Here is a 26,995-nt window from a genome sequence, read left to right as displayed (position 1 = left end):
TTTGTAACAACTGCTTACCATGACCACTTCACTGCTACCCTACTGCTTGATTCTGTGTGTGAATGTGCGAGTGACTGGTTTTAATGTAGTAGCACCTAATGTTTTTTTTCTTATTTTTTTTGGTTTTGATACTTTTTGCTGTATGTTTAATTACTTTCCTTTTTATGTATGTCTATGCTTAGTTTTTAATTACTTTATAATAAGTTATGGTTGAATCTTTTGTAATAGTTAATATTTGAACATTAAGTTAAAATTTTAATTTGTTCTCTTAATATTTAGTCTATGTCATGCTTAGTTTTTAATATTCAAATCTTTGATGTAATTGCAGAAAAGTGGTTAAGTGTAAGAGAAGGCGTGCCTTAACTTCGCCACCAATAAAGACGATAAACAAACAAACAAACTTTATTTGAGCAATTCACTACATCCTCAGTACCTACTTGTAAATTGCTTCTGTTTGTTGCAAGCATGTGAAGAAATTACAATATTAGCTTATACGTTAAATTCCTTGGACGCGCCATGGAAATGAAGAATTATTTTCCGTTTGTTGCAGGCATGAGAAAAAATTAGAACATCTGCTTATACATGCGATTCCTTGGACACCACATGAAAATTAGGAGATATTTTTATCAATCCTCATAACTTTGCCTTTTTTACTGGATTTAGAATGTTATTTAATTGCCACTTAAGGATAGTAACTTAGAAAGTTGAAATAAAACTGGTTGTAGGTATTATTTAAAAATCAAAGAGTATGTTTTTACAACCTTATATTTCAATGAAAAAAACTTATGAAATTTGGATGGAGAGAAAAAAAGTATAAAGATTTTTTGCCACATATTCATAATAAATGATTGTACAGTGAGGATGGTAGGGGAATGGAATAGGCTGGAGGAGGAGTGTGTGATGGTTGGGAGTGTGGACCAGTTCAGAAGAAGAGTGCGGGGAAAGTAGAGTGAATGCTTGCCACTGGGTACTTCTGTGCCCACTTGCAGAAATAATAATAATAATAATAATAACATAATAGGTATATTTTCAAACACATTGATAGTTATTGGTAGGTAAGTTACAAGAAAGAAAGTGTAATATTTGAATCATAAAAAAAGATTTAGGCTTAACCAGTGGCGTAGCCAGGATTTGTGTATGGGGGGTGTTAAGAAGCATGGCCCCCCTGTATTAAAGTGGGTGTCTGGGGGTCCTCCCCCGGAAAAATTGGGATTTTAAGGTGTAAAATAGTGCTATTTTAGCAGTTTTCGGTTCTTAAATTTTAAATATTTTAATGGTAAAAATTTTATTAATTTTAATATGAAATTTATTTCAGTGATGAATAAGAAATTAATTAAAGATTTGGTGCTGGGGGGGGGGGGGGGTTTGAACCCCTAAACCCCCCCACCTCCTGGCTACGCCCCTGGGCTTAACATATTCAATATGTCATTATTCTATTCATGCATAGTACATAAAAAAATTTCTATATGAACTGCACATATATATTTAAATGTAACATGTCAACTTTTATGAGGTACCGGTATAGGCTGAAAGAAATGGACATGGATAGGGTTCTTTTGGGCAGGGCTGTTATGAATAAAAAAAATACAACAAAACTTTAAAAATTACTCAATATTTATGTTTATTTCCATTAATATATTTGTGATGAAACTGTGGGCTCTAACTTTCACATAAATAAATGTATTATTTCTGTACTGAGCATTACCAAAACAGAGATTACAGAGTAATATTTCCTCTTTACATTCTACGACCAGATGACACTCTGCAAGTCAACATACACTAAGGGCCGGTTTCACCAAGCGAAATTATCTCGATAAAGTAATGAATTATCCAGATTAACTGAATATCCCGTTTCACCACACCGAATATCTCGATCTTTTAGTGTTATCGAGATAAAATATTTTAACCACCGATTTTCGTGGTTAAAGTCTTATTATCGAGATAATATTGTAAAACGAAGTGACGAGAGGAGATTTTAAAAATTGTAATGGCTCGAGGCATGTACAATTTGATTTTTGAAGATGAAAGTGATGAAGAAGATGCCATTGTTCGTCGGCCACGATGGCTGCGAGATAGAAGCGATTATTTTGAAATGTATGATGAAGAAGACTTTAAAATACATTTTCGCCTTTCAAAACAGTCGACTATGTTTGTTTTGGAACTTATAGAAAATCAACTACAGTTTCCCGAAAAGTAAGTTTATATTAATATTATTTCCTAATGTTAATTGTTTCTGTAGAATAATAAATATGTATATGAAATCATAGACAAGTAAAATAAAACTCATTTATACGAACATTACATTACAACCTTCAACATACTTTTTTCGTCTTTCACAGGAATATGTCAGTGTCGCCAATGAACCAACTGCTGGCTACACTTCGATTTTATGCTACAGGCTGTAACCAGCTAACCATTGGGGATTATGCTGGCTTTAGTAAACCCACAGCTCACCGAATAATACATAGGGTTAGCTCCGCAATTGCATCTCTTCGACCGCAGTTCATTAAATTCCCAGAGACGATGGAAGAACTGAATTTAGCACAAAGGGATTTCTATGCAATTGCTAAATTTCCCAGGGCTATTGGTGCTATGGATTGCACTCATGTAAAAATCCAGTCACCAGGTTGGTTTAAACACTGATTTTATGCTACCTTTTTATTAAACATTGCAATCCACATACAAGCTTGTTTTATGTTTGTTGCAGGTGGAAACAATGCAGAATTCTACCGTAACAGAAAAGGTTACTTCTCTGTGAATGTGCAAGTAATTTGTAATACAAAATTGGAAATTACAGATATTGTTGCACGATGGCCTGGTTCCTCACATGATAGTACCATATTCAACAATAGCAACAGAAGGGCATGTTTTGAGAGAGGGGAGTATGGTGATTCTGTACTACTTGTTGATGCGGGCTATGCTTGTAGGTCATATCTAATGCCTCCATTAGATAATCCCAGAAGTCCACAGGAACACCTATTTAATGAGTCGCAAATTAGGTCAAGAAATCCTGTAGAGCGAACATTCGGTTGCTGGAAGCGACGTTTCCCAGTCTTATCTTTAGGATTGAGAGTGTCATTAGAACATTCGTTTGCCATCATTGTAGCGACTGGGGTGCTGCATAATATCCTGCGACAAACTGGGGAAGAACTCCCTCCAGACGACCCTAACCTCAATCTCCACCTCCCTTGGCAACAGTTGCTTGAGGAAGGAAATGTACAGCAGAACAACGAAAATGCAAACAGAAGGCCCAGATATGACAGTGTCAGGCATTTACTGATTGAAAACTATTTCAGGAGGTAAATGAAATTTACATATACCTATAATTAAATACCTATATATGTGTGTGTGTTGTAATACTTATTTAAGATACGATTATTTATCACTCTGTGTATTTTCAGTTTGTTGTAGGTCATACTGATCTATATGTCACACAGAGATGCCATCAACTTGAAGATTTGCTGGTGAAAATAACTACATATAGCAAGATGTATGGAATATTTTAATACATTTGCATTGTACAACTGCTTAGATCATACAAAATAATGTGACATAAGCGAACATGTATTATCTTTTATATAATTCTTAACATTTGTACTTGAAACTGTTTGTTAATAGGCACAATGAATATCACTTTGTAAATATACATGTAATATATAACAATTATGTCATGATAGTTGAGCAAATGTTTAATACATAAGAACAATTAAATTACTGCAAATGTTCTAGTTCTTTCTTTATTTTCAAGATTTGTAAAGATAAAAGTTCAGTTTGCAGCTTTTCCTGCTTTACTTTTTCTCGTTCTTGTTGTAACCGCAGTTCCCAGATTTCTTTCATAACTTCTTTTTCCTCGATTGCATGTTTTTTTGCAAGTTCAATTAGTTCGATTTTTGCTGCATTGACAGCACTTACTTCTTTCACTTTGGTGGCCGGGGTTGGTCGCCGCTTGCTAGTAAAGGGAGATTGCACTGAAGCATTTCCCCTACTGCTAGGAGGCATTGCCTTCCCACTACTTGCACTGCATGAATCAGTAGTATTGGTCTGCACTGTGTTTGTGATAGCCAAGTTGTTATTGGAGTGTCGAAGGGCAGAACACACAGGACTGCTGAGCATGGCTGGAGTATAATGCGTCCAGTCGCCATTTGGAAGAGTTACCTGTGGAAAAATTAAATTTGAACATTATGTGAGAGAAATAAAGTTAACACAGTGCATAGGCTATAGCTATACATGATTAATAAGCATAACTATGCACAGTGACACATCCATTAGGTTTTCTCAAAATAAAGTGTAGGCCTACTAACTGTCTCTGCCGTCTCCACGAAAGAAACATCCACTTCTGCTCCGACATCCAGTTGAATGCTGTCATCCTCATCAGTAGGCCTATTTGATGCATCAAATGGTAATATTATTGCATCTGAATCTGAATCGAAGGGATTCTTGGCACCATCGATAGTCGGTTTGATTAGGCTCTGCACTCTCTCACAAATGGGATCCTTACTAACTGTTTTTGAAGGACCTCCACCTGAAAAAATACAGAATTAATTTAGTTATGTGGTGTATATTTCATATCCACTGGTGGTATAGTGCGAAGTGTCTTCTTGACAGTGCAAAGGTTATAGTTCTGATTCCAACTCCACCCAAGATACCTCTTTAATATATTACAATTAATTCAAGTAACTAAAAAAATTGTTATTGCACATGTTTACAATTCGTAAAATTGCATTATGGATAAAAATGCATACAATATTTATTGCTGTACCTAAATATAATGTACCAGGATATACAGACATAAAATATATTACCTGTTCCAGTTAATACTTGAACTCGTTGATCAGCAGAAGTCTTTCGCGTGTGCTTTTTGAGATTCTCCCACACCGCTTTTAAATTTTCTGCAGTCCTGTGATGTTCTCCAGACATACAATTGAAAGTATCTGCAAGTATTTGCCACTGCTTCATTTTTTGTTGCTGTGAAACACCATCTGTTTTTTTATTTTCAATGATATTGAAATGTTCAGTTACTAAATCTAAAAGAATGTATTTCTCCTGCTGCGATGTATTTTTATTTCTCTGCTTCTTTGACAAATTACAGCCTTGGCTCGCCATAATAGCCTACGAAATTTCTAGCCAAACTTTGATAACGAAAGGTGTTTACAAACAGAAAATCGCGATAATTTCAGAAGATCGAGTTAAACTTATCTCGATTTTCTCAGAGAAAGATAATATGTGGTGAAACACATATAACTTTATCGAGATAGAAATGGAAGATTAACTTTTTATCTCGATAACATCATCGGGATTTTCAACTCGACTGGTGAAACCGGCCCTAAAGCACACAATTGTGTTGAACCTCAGTATCCATCTATGTGAAAAATTACTTTTATGGTGAGAAACAGAATCTTTAATTTGTGCAAAAAAAAATTAAATAAAATAATTATTTGTTATTTTGACCAACAGAATTTGTGTCATCACAAGTTATATAACTTCAGTGTGCCTAGATGTTAAACATAGTTAGTTGAAGTATAGTACGTTCTGGTATCTCTGAAATAAACTGTTAGATGCAATAACATGCATACATGTATCCAATTCTTTCCCAGCAACCCAAATATCAGCTGATACATTAAAATTTTCTGCTTTAAATGCTATATGGCTAGTAACTCCTATTCTCTTTCAATGTACTTGATTCCTGTAAATGTAATCTGGTAATATTCTATTAGTTATTCCTCGAACAAAACTTAAGCAGGAAAATGCTCAGAATAATGACAGTAAGTACATATACTCAATAACAAACAAAACAGTTCCTGCGTAACATACATGAATCAGCCATTAAACATTAGAATATGTACACACACAAATACAATTCAAAGTTATTAGTTTTAACTTTAAAATTGGGCTAAAATAACTTTCTTCAATTTAAACAATTCTGTACCCCATAGGGAAAGGGTGCTATGTCCATTTATCTAAGTTTACAGGAGAACATTTAAAAGTTTTTTATTATGACCAGTAAATACATAAAAATTAATTAAAAATGCTAACCAAATTATTATATCACAATTTTATAAGTATGTACATACATTTTTCATTGAGTTAGGAATTGATAGGCCTACAAACATTATAAATCCCATATTGATTATATAGAAAGTTTAAAATGTTACAAATAAGATATAGACGGAGCACGCTGGGGCAATGCACCCACGACCAACAACGGCCAAGGTTTCCAAGCTATCCTGGCGCCCTCCGGACATCATCATCATCATTACAACACCCGTACAGCCCGTCAGGTATTCCCCGGGCCTTCCACAGAGGACCAGGTGACAGCAGGTGTAAATGCATGTAGCTGATTTTGGATTTGCCACCACAGGAAAATGAAACATTAAGGTAACATGCAATAGATACAAAGAGAAATATTATTGTATTAAATTAATTAATTAAATGCACCCGTGGCAGTCTACAAGCAGAACACTCTCGCACTGCTTATTTCACAATCCCCTCCTAGTGTGAACCCCACTGTCGCATATCGAGCGGGGAAAAAAAATTAGATGTTTTAAAATCAACTTCCAGAAATAAATATAACAGCAATAAACGGGAAGAAATGGATTGATTGATTGATTGAGTGCTGTGATTTAATGTAATATTAACCAATGTCTTGCAGGCAACAGTTTTTAAGGGCCTTCAAACTAATTTTTAAGTCAACAATAATTTGTCAATATGACAGCAAATGTAATAAATTAAGAAAGACTGGATTAAGATACAAACATAAAGAAAGTACCGGCAATGTAACAGTTGTTGCCAGGAGATAAAGAAGGCACCAACAATGCAATGCCATTACATTAAAGTTTGTTGGGAATAACTGGTCAAAAATCAATAAAAAAAATGAAAAAAATTCTCGGCTCTAGACCTCGCCGTCGTTACCTGCTGAGACACATTTCTTACACATTCTTTAAACAAATTCTCTATTTCATTGTTATCGTGTGCAATATTTACAATCTATTTAACATTCCCGCGCGTTTTTTCAAAAGAAAACCAACTTCCGAAGGTTAACCCTTCGGGCTTCATCGGGATGTTCCTCAACTTTTGTACATTGTAGACTTCCCCAATATAATATGTAAAACTAAAATTTAAACAATATGGCCGATTGTCGTCGTTTGTAAGTACGTGTTTCGGCCTTACGTACGTAATTTTTAGTGTCGGCCGAAGTCACTTAAGGAGATATTAAGAATTTATTGTAATTCAATTTTATTATATTTTATCATCGAGTCTTACCCGAATTTCCTTTCGAGTTTCGCCCCGTCGAGTAAAATAAACTCGAATGCCGAGCCGAGCCGAGCTGCTACTCGCTCAACTCGACTTGAATTTTCGAGTCTCGGCCCATCACTAATATTTAGTGTTATTCAACACATTTATATTACGTTAAGTATATTTTCCTACACAATTTTGGAACACATTAAATAAATTAGCGTTGCTATTTATGTAAATAATGATTCAGAATACGCGATTTCGAATAAAACGAGGATTTTTCAAGTATTTATTCTTTTATTTTTAAATTAAAAATGATTCCATTTTATTCATAAAAGTATGCTATCATTTCATCAATGTTTTATGACGTAACGTTAAACTATCATCCGTAAACAGACTTTACAAACAACCAATTTTTTTTGCCGAAACTCGAAATATTTCCTGCAACTGCGTTTGATATGCTCGTCGATGAGATTTACTTTCGGCACCACATTCGTTCAAATTCAACGTAACCTCCATACTGGTCTTTGTATTTGAGTCTTGAATTGTAATTTACAATATTTCATGGTGTAACAGTTTTCAGATATCGGTTAAGAAAAAAAAAATAGTTCCGACAGTCATGATGGTGCCAGCGACGTCAAAACAAAAACACCATAGTTGGCGTAGCTTTGTTTGGAATTCTTTCGCTAAAACTTCAGATTTTAAGTCAAAGTGTAACACGTGTACACGTGAGCTTAAATGCACCTCTGGTAGTACAGTAAAAGTCAGTCATAACGTAAATTTATAACGGCGCCAAAAGTTTATGTTATAGGTTATAGCGAATTGTTGTTATAGCCAAAATTTAAAAAAAAATCTTATTTTTGTAGCATTTTTAAAATATATTATTTTCTTGCTTGTATTTACTATAGAAATTCACAACAAAAATAAAGGAAATAGACATAAAACTTACTAAAATAACATTTTTAAGCTATATCAGCACTTGCTGACTACGAAATATGAGACCGCGTGGCTGTGATAAGGCCATCACGCAAGATCATGCCGGCCGCTTCCTGTTGCTTTGACCGCAGCTGGTTTGCTGGAGAGCTGATGATATCGGGTGCATATTTGCGGAGTTTTGAATACAAAAAAAAAATATTTAATTACATTGGACAACCATACAAATTATATAAAATAATTTTTTCGACAATTGGTCAGTAACACAAAAATAATCACTCGTACAGACCCTTGGAAAATAACACAAAATTAAAAATTACTCTTAAAAAACGAATCTATTTTCGTTTGCCTTGATTTCACTAGACTTTCGGACAAAATAAACGACTGGAGCTCTTGGAAGTTCATCAAATCTTTCATCGAAGCATTTGTATGGTGATAAAAACAACTGATTGTGTCAAGTGCCTCCATCATTGACGTTTTCGATGGAACAGATATGTCACTTGGTTCGTCGTCATTATTGCCATCATCTTCAAACGCCACTTCGTTTTGATTAGAAGAGACGAGCTCGACAAGTTCCATGTTCGTCAACTCCCCGCACGCTTACGATGCAAGTGTGAGACGAATTATGCTCCTTTATGGGCTACAGTCAGCGTGATTCTAAATAAGTAATGTTCGCAGCGAGGCCCTGTCTTGCTTTCGTCGCCGCGAGGTAAGCTATGCTCGCTTTGGGGCCCCACCTTGTGCAGTGTTGCCAAGAAGGCCACATTATGCGCGTTGTTTCATTTGCCGGATGCGTGGAATTGTGCGAAGCTGTTCATTTATTAAGGAAATGTAGATGTTTTCTCATTGTTTTAGAGCAAAATACAGGTATGTAATCTATCACTATAGCGAAAATGAGCCCACGCTGCATTCGTTATTTCCGAAATTTTTATCCTACACAGCATATGCACAACGGTGCCGATGGCAATTATCGTTACAGCGGACTTTACGTTATAGACCGTATTCGCTACAACGGTCTTTCACTGTACTTCCAAGCATGAAGAAACATTTAATGATGCACAAGAAAGAGTATTCTGAAACTTCTGAAAACCAATTGTATTAGATAGGCCAAGTATGGAATATTTGAAACTTGCTTCATGTTTTGAATTTCATAATTTAGAGGGTTTATTATTAAGTTAATATAATTATAAACATTTCAATCTCAGTGTAAGAAATAATTGCCAGTAGTTATAGTTAGAAAAAGAGAACACACATTATTTTTAAATTAATGTTATTTATAATTATTCTGTGCTCAATATTCAGATTCAGATCTCAAATATTGCCAGGGATTCGAATCGAATTCGAACCAAACTGAAAATCATTGATTCACACATCCCTAGTTAATGGTTTATTGTGTTGAAAAAAACAAATCTAAACATTACAAAGAAACAAGTAAGAATATTCTCTTAATCTTTATTAAGCAATAAACATACACTTTTAAAATCTCAGGGTGTTTTCAAGATAATGACTGCACATACACATACTTTTATAACACCTCTGGACATTTTTCACAGATCAGCATTTTCCTACAACAAAAATTATGCCCACAAAATTTCCTTGCATTTATGTATGATGTCTCTATCAATCAACATATCTTACAGCTCTTACAGATAACAAAATGCACACAAAACACAACAACGCCTGGACGAAGCAAGGATGGTCAAGATGTTTCAGGCAAGAAAGTGATACACTGAAGATAAATTTAATTGCAAGAAATTTCATTCTTTCAAAACAGCAACAGTCTAGTAAGAACAAAAAAATTCACAAATAATATATTCACAAAATGTACAAATAAAATAAGGTAACATTTACTTTACCATATAATCTATATATACTCAAAATGAGGAAATTAACTTGAAATGCCACGTATACAAGGGTACATTCTTTCATCAGATTAGACTTGAGAAAATATGACAACAGCTATATATTATATTATAAATGCAAACCACTGAACAGGACAGCACTTTTTTAATTTGCTAACTAGATGTACATTCCTAGAAGTGCTAAGAGCAAACAGCTGCTTTTTTTCCCCCGAGACTGCTCCCGTATAATAAGCCACACCTGTGAAAAAGTAACACAAACATTTTGTTAGAACATTAATCTCCAATCAACTACTCCACAGAGTAAACATAGCAAGAATAATATTTAACTATTTTTATCTTCTAGAATTAAACCAAGTGATACCGGACTGTTAACATTGTTTGAGTAATTACAATATAGGAAAAAAATGAGGCAGCTTTGCTCAGTAAAAAAAAAGTCATCATAGTTTATCTTCAGTCGGGAAAAGAAGACATAAAAAAATATACTCATCACTGCAAAGCGTAGCATTATCTGAATGTTATTAGATATTGATAAACTGTGAAGGTAGAAAATCTGGGCAGTAAACATCCGGTCTGTTATCACACATGTTATTTAGATATATTTTATTTTTCAAGTGTTACTAAGGCCGAAAGATGGTACATCACCCTTTAACCAGTGGCAAGAGAGAGCCTTATTAAACATGCATTACAGGTGCTACAGTATAACCCTAACGTTACCAGAGATATATCTTTTTACACATTACAGAAGATAATATATTAATATTATACTTTTAAGATTTCTACTAAAGTTAGTGGATTTGACACTAATTAATTTTCTCCCCACTACTTGTACTCATGAAGAAACTAATAAAAATAATAGTTTCAAAGTTTGAAAATGTCACAAAAAAAAACTGTGTATTTTTAACACACCACACAATTTTTTATGCTACTGTTTTGCAAGACAGTAGTGAAAAACCTTGGATTAATTATTGCATGTTTAAAATACAGAGTATTGTTCAAGTTTTTGATTATGCAGTCCCATTAAAACCAATTAACTGGGTGTTTATATAAACAATAAAAGTTGGACTATAACAAACTCACCTGGTATGCTATATCAAATAATTATTTTGAAGTCAAATTGAATATGATTAATGAACTATATGAACTCAAAAATTCTAATATTTGCGCAGGTCTATAATTAATGAATGAAAGCTAACTTAGACAAACTTACTAATTAAGCAACTACGTAATTTCCAGCAGGGAACCTTACCCTGGTCGTAGAAGGTTATCTCTAAATGGCGTCAATGTCCAAGTCATCTTCCCCATCCACATCATCCGCGTTGTTCAACTGGCTCTTAACGGCTGGTTTCGGCTGCTCTCTGAGAGGTGAAGCTTTGGCCCTGTCGTTGTACTCAATCTGGAAGAAGCACAAACATTTCTAATGCAGTTCTTGAATTTACCACACACACAATGGCAGGTAACACAACCCATATTCTGCAGTAACATACCAGGGTGACAATACCCTCTCGAATGTTCAGACTACCTAATCAAACTTAGTCCATCAAATATAACCTTCAAATAAATGTTATGAATGTAAATTAACAGTCAACTATTGAAAAATGTATTACTCTTGAACATGATCTGGTTGCTTTTACACACACGGAAAACCTCAAAGGAATAATTTTGACAAAAGCCAAACACAGTTGTAGGTTTTTAGCAAAGAATATTAACCAAATAACGTTTTTCAGTGAATCAAACCTAACTCAATTAATCTGGTTGGTTTGTGTGTTATTCTAAGAATTAAAGTGTGACTCAAAAGTTTATCATATTGCATTTCCAATTTTTTAAACGTAATTAACACAGGGGTGCCCACAAGGGAGGGAGGGGGGGGGGGGGGGGGGGGGTAACGACGCAGACTGCGTCATTAAAATTTCAGGGGGGGGGGGGGGGTTAAAAGACTAAAAAAATGTATATTATTATTTACATAATTATAGCTTGTAATGTGAAAATACGTTTCTGGTGCTTTGGTAATTGAAAGGGATCTTGTAAATCAAATTGGCAACCCCGCACTTTCCTCAACAAAAGCAGTTTGGCATCTGTCTGTTCAAGATGGAAATATTACCTGATATGACCAAAATTATTATTAGAAAATCAGTTTTAATTAATGCAAAATGTGATAAAATATAATACTAAAAAAGTATAATATTATAAAATAATTGAGTAAATCATTGAGAAAATGGCATAAAAATATTCGGGGGGGGGGGGGGGGGGGAAGAGGGGGCATCATTAGGGGGGGTGAGTCATAGTGTTTAAATTTTTTATGGTTTTAGTCTAAAAAGTTTTAAAATAGTGTGATCTTTGTACTAAACTTAACAAGGTTTTTACTCATAGGTATTTTTAAATAAATTTAGTTTATGAATATTTAGACTGTAATATTTATTTTGTTTAGGTTGTATTTGTATAGCTGGACAGATACAAATTTTCCAAACTATTAATCGGCAGGTATTGTCTTCTTATCAATCTTTGCAATCGGAATCATGTTCACTGATTTTTCCTGCTGATCAGCTAACGTATTTCCTGCAAAAGGGTCACTCCTGCTTATGGGTTGCACCTATAGTGTTGACATAAACTCTGATATTTTCATGGCAAGGTCGCCCCCGAATATGGGTCACACCATATACTTATCTCCAGTAGTGTTCGACAGGCACATGATAAGTCTTTATGTTCTGCATCTCAGCATATCAAATACTGCACTGGTGTTGACCCTTGTCCTTTGCTTTCTGTGCTACTTTATTACTTAGGGAGGTGGTGAGGCAGTAGTCCTGTGCCCACTTCTCTTCCCCCTCCAAACTTTATGGCCCATCAATTTCCCTGCACCACTTAACAAAAAAAGACGAAGGAAATTAATATTTATACCTGTTTTTCCCTTCCCGTCTATTTTGCATATTTTTTAAACCGCCCCTTTTCTGAAGATGAGAAAGGTGGCAAGATACTTCACATTGTCAGTTGATTCTATAAATACTAATAAGCACATTTATATACTTGTAAAAATGAGTAGGGGGGAAGTGAAGGGGGCTGCAGTTGTCACCAAATGTTACAGTTAAAAGCATGGCGTCATCAGCCCCGCCTCATCGCTACATAAACACCAAAGTGGTCAACGTATTCAAATCACTTCCGTGCAACAAAAGCAACGCAAGCTCAATTCCAGACAGGGTCAAACCCAAACGACAAAAGCAGACGGACTTTCCCTAGGGTGTTCCCGTTCCTTCCAACACAATTCTATCCGCGAATGCCCCGTCCTCATCACCAACGCCCCTCGACGCTGACGAGACGTTAATGACCCAGTTCAATCCGCTCTCCCATTCACCACTCCTCAGCCGCAAGGGCGGGGCATATACCTCCAGGTCGTCATCCTCTTCCTCCTCGCTGTCGCTCTCCTCTTCCTCGGCTTCTCGCAGCCACTTGATGAACGGCTCGGCGCGGCTGTGTATCTCCTGGGCCAGCTCCCGGGTGACGTACTTGCGGCTCACCTTGTCCGCCCAGTCCAGCAGCACCTTCTCCTCCAGGATGTCGGCGTCGTAGAACAGCTGGAAGCACCGGTCAGCTCCGCTCAGGCTTACAACAACACGCACACACGCGCACGCACGCATGAGAGCTTTGCTCAGTAACTAACAAATGTCATCAACTTGTTCATCTTCAGTCGGGAAAAGAAGACAAAATAAAACGTATTCATCACAGCAAAGCGTAAGTACATGACCAATAAACTCAAAACAGAAATCATTAGTTTCATGATTATTTTCCTCGCAAGCTGGATTTTAAGTGAAAATACTAGCTACAGTGAAAATTCTTTAAATAAAACCCAGTTAATTCAGTTCACTGATGAAAAATGCTTCCACAGAGTCTAATAATAACATAGAATTTATAATGCCAAACAGTTACTTTGGTACAATTTTGTAGTACAGTAAGTCCTCTATTTACGTCGTACCGATTTACGTCGTTTTGGATTAACGTCGCTAATGTTTGAGTACTCATGTTTCAATTTAAGTTGTCGCCGATTCACAATAACGTCGTTTACAATGACCGCAAATCTTTATTTTAACCAAAACACCGTATATAATTCGTTTATAATTCTTTGTTTCCTTCGGTAGTTAATTTATGCTATGTAGCGTAAGCTACACGTTCACCGCCTTATCTTATCATACATCATGAGGGACACTTCCTGCTCTCCGCTGCTCTCCGCACGGTGATGCAATACTACCAGCCCACCCGCTCGGCCACCCACGTATCTCGCACGTAGAAGTGTTATCTACTTCCCGCAACGACACAGCATTTTCTCCTACCCCTTTTCGTCCAACTCCTTGGCACTTCAGTAGAGGTGTAAAAGTAACTAAAAAAAGTGTACCCGTATGTATTCGTTACTATAACAATTAGTACTCGTTACTTTCGTATCGTTACTCGTTACTTCTGATACCGCATAACATGCTATGTTATGTAACAGCAACGAATCGAGTCGTATTTCGTACGCGTACAGTATGACGTCGCGTAAATAATAATAAATCGAATATAAACCATTAAAAGTATTTGATAATTAACAGCTTTTGTTAACCAAGAAACAATAAAATCTCATTAGAGCAGCTTTATTATAATATCTCTTTTAAGATAAGAACAAAAAACGTGAAAATACGCGATAATAAAAAACAAAAGCATACATATTTATAATTTGTAAAAAATACTTTCTTACGTTGTTTCTGTTCCAATTTTAAACATTGTCTACACACACAATACCTTTAATAAACAGTAAAAAACTTGGACGACGAATTTCCAAATTATACTTTTCTTAATAAACAAACATCGTTCTTTGTAACGAATAAGCGCGCGCATGCGTAAAACATACGAAAAATGCGAGTAACGAAATGCATTCGTGTGTAACGTTTCGTTACTCGTTACTAGATGCCGCACCCGTTACTCAGTAACGAATACATACGGTTTGCTACAGCTCTACACTTCAGTCGCTATGATATCATTGAGTTGGCCGGAGTTTTAAACGTGCCGTTGTTAACTTTATCGTGATTAAATGCGTTTGTAGTAGGCCTACAGTATCAGCTCACTGCAATTTATGATTTTTTCTTCATAAGATGTCTTCCAAACGACTATATATCTGTTTTTATATTTCAATCAATAAAGGTAATAAAGCAGCTGGTTAAATAACCATTCTATAAAGCTGAGAAGTACTAGTTGGACTTGTTTCCCACGCTGTCGGTTGTCATTTGCTGATAAAATTGCCCGTTGTCACGTCTGTATGCCAGCGCTTCCGGCCGACCTTGGGCCGTGGCATGAAACATGGCTCATTTTGCGTCGTTTCTATTTACGTCGCGGTTTTCAGGAACGTAACCCCGACGTAAACCGAGGACTTACTGTAATGTAATACTAAATTAGTTTTTGATTCAACAGTTTAAATATGTTGTTTTAAAACAAGAACGTACACACAAAACATTACTTCAAAAAGCAACAGTGCCTAAGTAAACTATCACAAACCATGCACACCACAGATGATCATGTGTGTCACATCACCAACCATTATTTAACATGAGACTGAACTGCCACAATAATACATAACAGTTTGAAGACCTTAGCTTTGCTCAGTAACTAACAATTGTCATCACTGTTTATCTTCAGTCGGGAAAAGAAGACAAAAATATATTCATCATGGCAAAGCATAAATAATATATATTTATAGTCTACCTATCCATAACCATCTTCTAACAGCCATTATACATCTATTATTAATAGTGATGGGTCGAGTCACCCTATTTCAGCATCGAGTCGAGTTCGAGTTAAACAAAGAAATTTACTTCGAGTCGAGCTCGAGTCGAACTCATAGAAATTTGTCTTCGAGTCGAACTCGAGCCGAACTCATGGAAATTTGTCGAGATGAGGCAAACTTAGCGAGGTTCAAGTGGCAGAATAATGAGCGAAATAAATATAAGTTAAATATTTCTCAATATAATATAATAATTGAAGGTTGCCCTAAACATTTTGATTTTTTGTCTGTTTTTTTTAATCTTCATCTTAAAGTGAAAATGCACATCCAAGTGACGAATCAGACTTGAAGTTTATGATGACGGAGTCTTGTAAATTTTTTTGCAGTACTTGCATCTAGCTGTCTGATGATCAATTTTTTCAAAAAATTCCCAAATCTCTGCTCTTGATTTCTGTTCGTCACTTTGTGACTTCCCAGGCCGTACAAACATATCCATTCCACTAATACTAAACCGTTTATTATTAATACGACGCCGGCGACACAAACATTACTTTCAAGTGTAAACATAAACTTCAACAGCCTCAATTTTCCGTTCGGCCATGGAAAACTGGTTGGTAATTTCAATTATTGTTGATATCGATTTGTCAAAGTGGCAGCATTCCCTGGCTGTATGATAACTTACGTAGGCCATTGGCCCGGAGTTAAAATGGCGGCTATCTAGTGTTTAGTAGTAAAAATTATTTACTTACAAAGCTGCCCAAATATTGACGATGTTCGTGGTCTTGTTCATGACAATCTAGAGAACATTTTTTAATTCCGTTATAGTTAAATAAAGGTACTTTGCTGCAATTAGAAATATGAAGTGCATATTGAAGGATGGGATGCACTGTTTGCGGTTATACACGATCGAAAATAAATAATCTTCCGACTTCGTTTTCAAGGTTTTCAGTGTTGGATCAGAGGTTTCCCACTAGGTAGGCCTAAATAATACGTTTTATTTTATTTTAAAATGCATGGTTTCGGATAAGTGCCTTCATGATTGGAAATTGTGCAACATTATGGTCGAGCCAAAAACTAAACTTTGACGAGACTCGAGGACACGATCTTACTCAACTCGGTTTTCGAGTTGAGTTTAGTTTCGCCGGCTCGACTCGACTCGCTGGATTTTTCGAGTCTCGACCCATCACTAATTATTAATTCTGTATTTCTTTTCAGTGAAATACTAACTCTATATATATATATATATATATATATATATATATATATATATATATATATATATATATATATATAAATATAAATAATTGTTAGGCACAATATTATATGGTGAATTGCGAAAACAGAATTATCACCGCAAGGCATGTCAATATCATATAGAACACCAAAATGAAATTTAATACACCATTTAGCACCAAATTGTAACTTTTAACAGGAAATTAATATGCAATTTGACAAAACTTACTACAAAAATTTTGACCCAAATATATAAACTAAATAGAAAGAAAAAATTATTTTATGTTTGATCTTGATATACTAATTATTCAAAGCTATTTAGTGTATTAGTGCATCATGTAGACAAAATTAGACTATTTTAGTGAAATAAGCATTAATATTTTATTTAATTTTTGCTTTAAATAATAATTTTATTAATTAAAACAATGAATAAAAAGAAATTAGCCCTAAAAATTTAACCATAAAATCTTATCACTAATAATTATTAAAGGTTAATATTTTGGACAGTAAACACGTATTCAGAACGAAGTCATACATACAGGTACACATTTGCTGATGTACCGGATGCAACTGAAGACCCTACACACAAACTATCACTTGACAGAGTAACACAGCTCTAGTAAACACCACCTATGCACACACACCTGAGCTTGTGCATTAAGTCATCAACCATTATTTAAGATGATACTTGAAAGAATACAAAGACTTAAAGATTGTGTAGGTTTGTCCTCAGCTTCACTCAGTTACTAACAATTGTCAACACAGATTTTAATCAGTTGGGAAAAGAAGACAATTGAAATATATTCATCACAGCAAAGCATTAATGTGCAAGTAATTCTCTTAAAACTTTGAACATGGAACTCTCACATTTATTTGGCTAGCGAGCTTAATTGCAGTAAAATTCAAGTTCATAGATAGTAATGGTTGTGGTGTTTTAGCCAATGGCATGACATTGCCATAGATCCTCAGGCACCATGTTTCCCATACCAAACGTGTTTCCGGTCAGACTGAAGATGAAGTGAGCGAACAGCTCCAATGAACCTGTCCCTCAGGTAGTTCAGCCAGCTGCTAGAAGTACCAGCCACCATCTCTCTAAGTGAATCATTGTATCACTATAGTGCTAGAGGTGTCTGTTAGTAGGCAAGCACACTATTTTCTACTGAAAATCTAGCAAAGCTTTAAGTGTGCGCTCACTTAAGGGGAAGACATCATCGTGGATTAAACATTTGTTTTTATCGAAAATTTAACCATTCATATAGGGTAATTTGACTTCACATACTAAATACTTCTAAATGTTTTTAGCTATGGCCATTCTTTGAAATTAAATTAAATTTGAAAACACAAATCATTTCAAACAACAACCTATTTGCTCCTTTCAATCAATAAATTATATCACATTTCATACCCTAAAGAGGACCTACAAACTGTTGAGTTCAATTAAAACCCTATTATCTCTATTAAGGAATCACCGAGAGAAACAATGCGATCACAGCTCACCTTCAAAATGCCCGGTACTTTCGGCAGCAGCGCGTCCTTGTGAAGACTGATGACCTGCTCTATCCCGCCCAGCAGGTACTTCTGGGCTTTCTGATCTTCGTGGGTGAAGCGCAAAAACAACACCCTGTGCTTCTTTACCTGGAACAAAATATTCCACTTATGCCAACATTCACAACGCTTCGTGTTTGCCGGGTTGTACATTTAATTACTCAAATTGGGAACATGTACAAATAGCCAACCATTAACATAAACATCCAATTTAATGTTAGGTTGTTTCATACATATTTTCAGCTGTCACATACTATATACACATTGTAAAAATATAAAAAATGCTCACACTATTTAGTAATGGAAGGTTAAATTTTAAACCTTATAATTTAATTTTTTTTGCTTGACAAAATGTATTTCTTGGATTTAAGCCTAATATGGAATTTATATGTACTTATAACATTATCAAAATTACGGAAACAATTTTAACAGTTCAAATAAAAAAAAAAAATCTAATCACTAACAGAAATTGTTTTAATTTCCTTAGACAGATTTTTCTTAAGGCAAACAAAAAAATCAAAATCCTGTACAAGAATACAAATCAAATTCAAAAGTATTATAAATAGAGGCACGATTTTATGGTGAATCGCGATAAAACGAAATAACACCGAAATTTGGTTATACACACGAAATAAAACTAAATATGTCGAAGTCCGCGAAATAATGCAAAATATGCCGAAGTCCGCAACATAACCTTAATTTACGAGATGCGTACTGCCCAACGAGCTAAATGCCACAAGTTCAGAAGTTCCACCATAGACAAAATGGTTGACGCGTGATGGTGAAGTGAACACATGAAACAATTTTCGTATATTTGGACGTTGCGATACCAATTTGATGCATTAGACCGCAACGAAGTGCTAGTGTAGCATGTTTTATTTGTGTTGGAATTATTTATTTTAGTTACGTTAACATCTAAGACTATCCAAAACTAATGTTTTGTTTGTTGTTTAGTTCACAAAACCAGCAAACGGTACTATTTTCAGTTTATATTGTATGATTTCAAACAGTTTGAAACGTAGGCTTGGTGAATTTTGCTACGGAAAATCAATGTAAATTATTCTGAAACACAAATATTTCATAATGCCGAAGAATAGTGTCTCGGCTAACGAGAGAGTTAAGGCACACGGTGTGCAGAGCTTCAGGAAAAACAACGCGATTTCAAAACTACTCAAGATATCCGAGTGGGGTCTGCTTACAAAACGCATTTAAGAGTTCGCTGAGGGCCGAAAAGTACTTTTGATTTTGGATTAAGTAAGTTTTTAAACTGTATTTTTAGAACAGTTAAAATGGCTAAAACACATTTCTTCAGAGTAATTTTTAGGCGTAGAACAACCGGTACAGATTCTTGAAAGCACTTAAGGGACTTGCATTACACATTTATCTTCATTTCTCCTCAATATAATGTTGTCACCGCTCAAATTACACAGTTATCCTGTGCTCGACGAGAAGACTGAGCGCCAGTTCAGAGGCGATACCGCGCTAGAAGCACCAGCGAGCGTCACACTTATCATCCCGCCTCACTAACACACATACACCCCTGACGAGGTGGGCCCATTAAGGAGTGTGTTGGTGAAGGTTTTTACATGTGTGAAAATAATTTGATGTGTAAATTTTGCAACTGCCGGCTCGAACATTAAAGACGCGATACTTTAGTGAAACGTGTCGAGTGAAAAACATAAAAGGTGTAAAAAGAGTGGGATACACACAAAAAGGCAAGTTTCTATTTCCGAGTCGGTAGTTACAATGAAAAAGGCCAAAAATGATAAAGAAGACTATCATAAAAACAACTGAAGCTTTTGTTTCAGCAAATATCCCGGTGGAGAAATTGGACAATCCTGCACTTAGAGCATGGATTCAAGAGTGTGTAAAGGTTGGTGGTGACCTACCAACTGCAGATTGGTTACGAAAGAAGTACATCCCAATAGTCGCAGAAAATAAAAAAGAGACTATAAAATTATTAGTCAGTCACATTCCAATATGTGTTTTGGCTGACGAAACTACAGACAGGAATGGGCGCTGTGTGTTCAATATTATTTTCAGGACCCTTCAGCCTGGTGCAACCCAATCATCACATCTTGCTGCATCAGTTGTTTCGGATTCTGCAGATTCTGTATCATGTACTCGTGCTGTTTTAGACACACTAACTAAATATGAAGTGAATCATTCACAAGTGTGTGCATTTGTATCAGACTCTGCTAGGTACATGATTAAATGTGCCAGTACACTTCAAGGTGTGTTGGGTGATCGTGTGATACATGTGCAGTGCTGGGCGCACAAAATTAATTTAGTTGGAGTTGTTTGGCAGTCTAACCTTGAGCAACTCAACGATGTTATAGTGAAGGTAAAAAATTTGTTTCAGAACACAAGTAAGCGCAAAAATCAGTACTTGGAATTTCTTAACACTAAATACTCTCATGATCCTGCAATGTGCAAGCTCTTTCCACAACCTGTTCTTACCAGATGGAACACACGGTTTGAGTCTGTTGTCTATCTTAGCATACATTTGCAGGATATCTTGGAATTCTTTGAAGAGTTGAGAGAACACAACAGTGGCATTAAATTCCTGAAAGAAATGTCTGCAGAGGAAGTGAATGTTGTGAAAGCTGAAGCTCTGTTTGTGGCACTAAACTGCTCTCCTCTAACAGAGTTGATAACTTCCCTAGAGGGAAATACGTACCCAACTGCACATTTGTTGACAACAAAATTGAAAGCTCTGCAGAATAAATTCAGTGTTTTGAGCAATGGTGGTGTTTCAGCTTCAGTAAATGACTTGATCTGTGAACAACGCACCGTGAAGCAGGCAGAATTGAAACAATGTTTGCAATTAACTGGCAAGAAATGTGGAACTAAACTTCTAGAACTGATGCAGAATGATCTTTGCAGGGAAACATTTCAAGCAATTGATTACTTCTTTAACCAGCAAAATGTAAGTAGGGTGTGCATGAAACCTGAAAACGTACAATAAGTAATCCTAAACCTACCTGCGAACTCTCATATTACCAGCGAAACCAGGAACAAAGACTGTCGATATTGTGCAAGTTCTGTGTTCAATTAAAACCAACTACAGTGAATTTTCAACTGCTGGATTAAGAGCAATATGGTTCCCAACTGCAAATGTTGATTGTGAACGTTCATTTACGGAGTACTCTCTAGTAGTTTCTGACAGGCGATCTACTTTCTCCAAAAAATGCAGAGCGTTTAACAATGCTAACATTTTAGTGTTATTAGCCAATATTAGTGTAAATAAAAATGAATGTAATTTAACATACCTTTCCAAAGGAGATGTTTTTTTGACAAAATTAACTGTACCATGTTACAGTTTATTAAGTTATTTTCAAGTTCATTAGTTTAAGATTCAAATTTCACCATTCTGTAAGTGTAACACATGCCATTTATTATTTGATTAATATTTTACAATGTGTTTTCATGCATTAAAAATAATTAATCTCTCACATGAATATTTTTTTAATACATTAGATAAGTTATCGGATCGCTTATAAAAGTCATTCATAATAAAACCGATAACACCGAAATGTTTTTAAAAAACGAAATTTGCCTTATAATAACACCATAAAATCTTGCCTCTAATCATAAAGAACCATTAACATTATGTATTATCAAAACACTAAGTTAAAAAGAACTTACCCTCTATCTGATGAATGAGAGAAACCACTGGAATAATTATTTCAGTATTTTTTTATAAATATAAATAATTCACCGATTACTTAACTTGATTAAAAACAAATTTCATCTCCAGACTAGTTCATAATTTGTTGTGAACACAGTAAATAAAAATATTTTTTCACTGTAATTGCTACAAGAAATTTAAATACCAAAGTGTGGTTTTACAGTATCTGAAGAACTTTTATGTAAAATTAGTTTACATGAATTTTTTTAACAATATATTTACAGAGTAAAAACAAAGAATACCCATGACAGCAATACATGATTATGTAATTTAATATTGCATAATCTATTCAAATTAATTTTCAAGAGAATCTGGCCTCTTTCTATGAAAAAATTATACCCTTTGCTCAGAAATACCACTAACACCACACAAATTTTCAGAAAAATAAGACTTCATCACAGCAAAGGCTTGTATGAAAAAAACTCAAACCCTATAACTAGGGGCCTGTTCTTTTCGCGATCGCGATTAAACGACGATAAACGCGAAATCACCGTTAAATACAGTTTTTACGCGAAATCGCCCTAACACAGTGTTTTTACACGAAATTTTGTATTAAAACGCGAAATCGCAGTGTTTTTACGAGAAATTGAAATACTGGTTAAAAGACTTGTCTCGTCAATGGTAAACAAACACCGCAACATGGCCGCCAAACAAACATAAATGCACTAAAGCAAACAAAAGCTTACACACGCTCACGTTATAATGTTAAACCCAAAAATATACTGTAAAAATACGCAAAACTACGGCGTTTATTTTCCTTTCCGGCATAATGTTTGGATAGATAAGACAAACAGGCGAAGTTTTAAAGCGTACGCACACCGCTCGGGGCACTGACGTCAGCTTGGAACAGCGACACCGGATAAATACAAAAGCAAGCAGATGATTGGGCGAACGGTGTTTGTAACAGCCTTACGTGAGTGGCCATATCACGTCTGCCGGGGGCGCTGCCATATAGTTGGAACAGCGTCGTAGTATCAAGCAGATTAAATCGCACCAAAAAGCGGGAAAATGTAAACAAACATTAATTTTCGAATGGTGTGACGATGATGATTAGTTGGCCAACAGTTTTTATAGATTTTGTTGGGTCCTTACAACAACGCGGAAATACCATAACGCCGAATGTCAAAATTGACCACAAAGCCTAAATAACAACTGAATGAATTTGTGTGCGTTTCTTAAATGTACCTTAACGCCGAAATACCACAATCAAACCTAACATTACCTTACCTAACCTAGCCTAGCCTAACCTAACCTAGCCTAACCTAACCTAGCCTAACCTAACCTAGTCCAACCTAACCTAGTCCAACCTAACCTAGTCCAACCTAACCTAGTCTAACCTAACCCAACCTTTGTGGCAGCCCTGTAATGACATTTTTTGGCGTTGTGGTACACAGCAGTTTTCTAGCTGTCGTCGTGATCAATTTGGCATTTCGGCATTGTGATGCATCCTCGATTTTTTTAAAGGGATTAATAGTAGTGATGTGCGAGTCTCGGCATCATCGAGAACGAGTCGAGACAGAAATTTTCTCGATCTCGTCTCGAGATAATTTTTTTGGATCGGAATTTTCGAGAATTTTGTAAACAAGAAATAGGTTAGGTAATATAATATATTGAGGCAGCATTTTGCGTTGCGTGTTGAAATAATTAACATATCTTCAACGTAACGTAGATCGAATAAAATAAAATATACTTACTTGTTACGATAGTATACACGATAAATTATTAAAAAGTTAAAAACGAACAACTTCCGTTCACAAGTCACTACATGAAACGGTAAACGTAAACAATGAATTGTGCTGTGGTTATCACATTAAATTACAGAAGAAAATGATTATTTTCCGTTAATAAAACCAACATTAAAGTTAAAAATAAATCATTTTCGGTATCAATATCAAGTATCAACGTAAAACGGTACGGTAAAAAATAAAAATATAAACATGACTGCAGAATTCTTCCGCGATTGCATTTTGTTTTATGGCCTTACGTTATACACACGGCCAGCAGTATATAACAAGCAACATGATGTTTAAATTGCGGTCCGTATCGATAGTGACATATCGATAGTGGTGAATGTTCAGACTTTCATGATCAAGTACCGTCCATGGCTCAAGGAAACTGTATAGACTATGGAGTCAATAACGTATGTTTACATACGACAGTAGGCAAATAAACTGTTGAGTGTAAAGGTAAAGTTGTAATTGCAATTGCAATTGTGGATACTTGATAAAATTATTGAATTATTATGTATGTTTGTCAGATTATTGAGTTTTCTTTTTTGGATCATATTATCCTGTTAAATAAAGTACAGATTTCTCGATCTCGACTCGATTCTCGAGAATTTTTAAATTGCTTTCTCGATCTCGTCTCGAAATCAAAAAAGTCTTTCTCGCACATGCCTAATTAATAGTTTTCCAGATTAGTTTATGGGAACGAACTAATAATCAGTGTCTAAATCAAAAGTATTGTCATATAAATATATGTAACCTATTTGTTTAGGGTAATGAGTAGGTTCAAGTAAAATTATTTAACTTAAATAATTTTAGATGTATTTACGAAAACACGCGCTCTTTTTTTTTTTTTTTTTTTAGTTTTTAGCACCGCTTTTGTGTTTTTAAGTGAATTTTAGCACCGCTTTTGTGTTTTAAAGTGAATTTTAACACCGCTTTTGGTAATTTTTAATGACGAAATCTGAAAATTTTATTTACCACTTTCAGGGGGCCCTACCTATAACCAATAAATAATACATCAATTAGCAGCAATAACATTGAGTAAAAACACGTATATTTCTCAAGCGACCTAGAAATTTAAACTCTACGAGTATTAACTTTAGTCAGTTTTCAGAGTTTCTGGTGTGGAGGATAATAAAGATCAGTGTGTGAACTAAAGGTGAACACAGAATCAATACGAACAGCAACTAATTTTTTTTTGTATAAGAATATACAGTACAGACCTGCCAACATTCAAATTTAAAAAATCATGAGGTCCTCGATAAAAATTTTCAGGCCCATAAATACAAGTTAGAAATAAAAAACAACAAATGAAAATCTTTAAATTTAAGTGACATACCTGTACATATGTTACATGGTCTCTGCTTCAAAATTTATTTCAACAAATTATAGGTTGCAGATTTAATTTAGTTGAACATAATTTAGCGCTGTTGTGTAGTGATCATGCAGGGCCGCATAAAAAAAGATGTAAAATAACATTCTGCTCGTGTAACACTATTATCACTGTTCACAGCAAAATTAATTTTTTTATTGGAAGCAATACACTTCACGTGTTAGTTGTGTTTTTTTGTAGCGACATGTTTCACAATGTCTCCTCTTCCACTATGCGAGATAGAAAAATCAGCACGGCACATGCTACAAAATGCAAAATTGCTTCCTTTACGTGACTCGAGTATTGATGGAAACTCGTTACTGTAAGCTTTAATAAAACTTGTTTTGTAACTTTTACAAACAAAATCTTGGGGCCCCAAAAATTCGTGAGGAAACACTATTTTGGCGTGAGGGCGTGAGATGGACCTTAAAATCGTGAGCCTCACACCAAAATCGTGAGAGTTGGCAGGTATGACAGTACTTTGCAAAAAAAAACATTGTGTAGACTACCTATAAAAACTTTTTTTCTTTGCGAGTTCCAAATTTGACAAGTAGTGTAAAGCCAGTATTTAGTACAAGTTCCACAATGTTAAGTTTACGGAGAAGCAAGATGGCGCCCACCTGCAGCGGCATGTTGTGGTCGAACAGAAGCTCCGCCAGCACCAGCGGGGTCTTGGACTTGATCTCCAGGCGCTCCGCCTCGGCCGTGATCTCCTTGTGGGCCGAGTCGAGCGTGCCGGCGTCGCGGCGGGACTTGACCAGCTCGTACACCAGGTCCATGCGCTCCTTCTCCGTCTTCTCCAGGTCGTCCGAGATGGTCATGCCCTTGGCGCCGTCCGTCAGGTCCTGCATGCGGGCGCGAACCGCCTCCTCCGACACGTCCACCGCCCAGGTGTCGTCCTCTTCCTCCTGCACCGGCACACCAGCACCGAGTCACCGGGGGGCCACGCCGCGGTTCGGTCCTCCGTCCAGGCACTGCCGACACGCGTTCTCCCGGGACCAGGCGGGGGTCTTCCATCTTCGGTCGTCCGCCAGCTGCTGTGTTGCGTCTCAGGTCGCAGGGCCCCGTCTCCGAACAAGATGGTTCTGTCGGAATTGCGAACCCTTCTCCGCTCGCTCGCAACCAGGCTCCACCGGCAGGTATTCGCCACGGCGCGTGTCTCCGACGGAAACTCAAATGTCGTTCGTTGCTCTTTCCATAGTCATTTTTGTTAGTAAAGATTCCTGCTCCCTCTATACATCTCTCGTATGTAGAGTTCATTGTACAATGTAAACATAACATGTTCGTTTATAACAAACACCATTTCAATACTGCACATAAAATAACTTAAAACTACAAGTCTCATTGTTTAATTAACCCCATGAGCTATAAGCATATTTATGAAAACATAACACACTAACATCCTGCTAACCACATGTCGATCCCCACGACTACCGAACTGTGCTCAGGACTAAGTTCACAATGATGAATTGTTTCAGTCGGGACAAAGACAATTTGTAAAGATTCATTACATGACAATCCAAATACAGTAAAACTACCTGGTAAACATGTTTTAAGGGCAGTACAATTAATTCCTCATAAGAAATTTCTGAAGGTACTTATTTAGACTATGGAGAATTTTATTTAAAGGGTAAAATTGTATTTATTTATAGATACAAAAGA

General features: G+C 35.8%; 1 protein-coding gene across 8 annotated transcripts in view; it reads right to left on the bottom strand.

The window, feature by feature from the left end:
- Positions 1-9,604: 9,604 nt before the first annotated feature.
- Positions 9,605-26,995, bottom strand: part of LOC134528303 (eukaryotic translation initiation factor 5) — a 69,703-nt gene continuing 52,312 nt past the window's right edge. For all 8 annotated transcript variants that reach the window (XM_063361809.1, XM_063361808.1, XM_063361812.1 and 5 more), the window contains 5 exons: positions 25,954-26,241; positions 18,496-18,633; positions 13,403-13,591; positions 11,275-11,421; positions 9,605-10,266 (listed from right to left, as the gene is read on the bottom strand). In XM_063361809.1, the coding sequence (XP_063217879.1) occupies positions 11,296-11,421; positions 13,403-13,591; positions 18,496-18,633; positions 25,954-26,241 (741 nt within the window). In that variant the 3' untranslated portion in view covers positions 9,605-10,266; positions 11,275-11,295. The remainder of the gene's footprint in view (positions 10,267-11,274; positions 11,422-13,402; positions 13,592-18,495; positions 18,634-25,953; positions 26,242-26,995) is intronic.

This window comes from Bacillus rossius, chromosome 1, assembly GCF_032445375.1.
Source record: "Bacillus rossius redtenbacheri isolate Brsri chromosome 1, Brsri_v3, whole genome shotgun sequence".
NCBI lineage: Eukaryota > Metazoa > Arthropoda > Insecta > Phasmatodea > Bacillidae > Bacillus > Bacillus rossius.
Note: the sequence above shows the minus strand (reverse complement) of the source record. Positions and strands in the feature narration are given on the sequence as shown.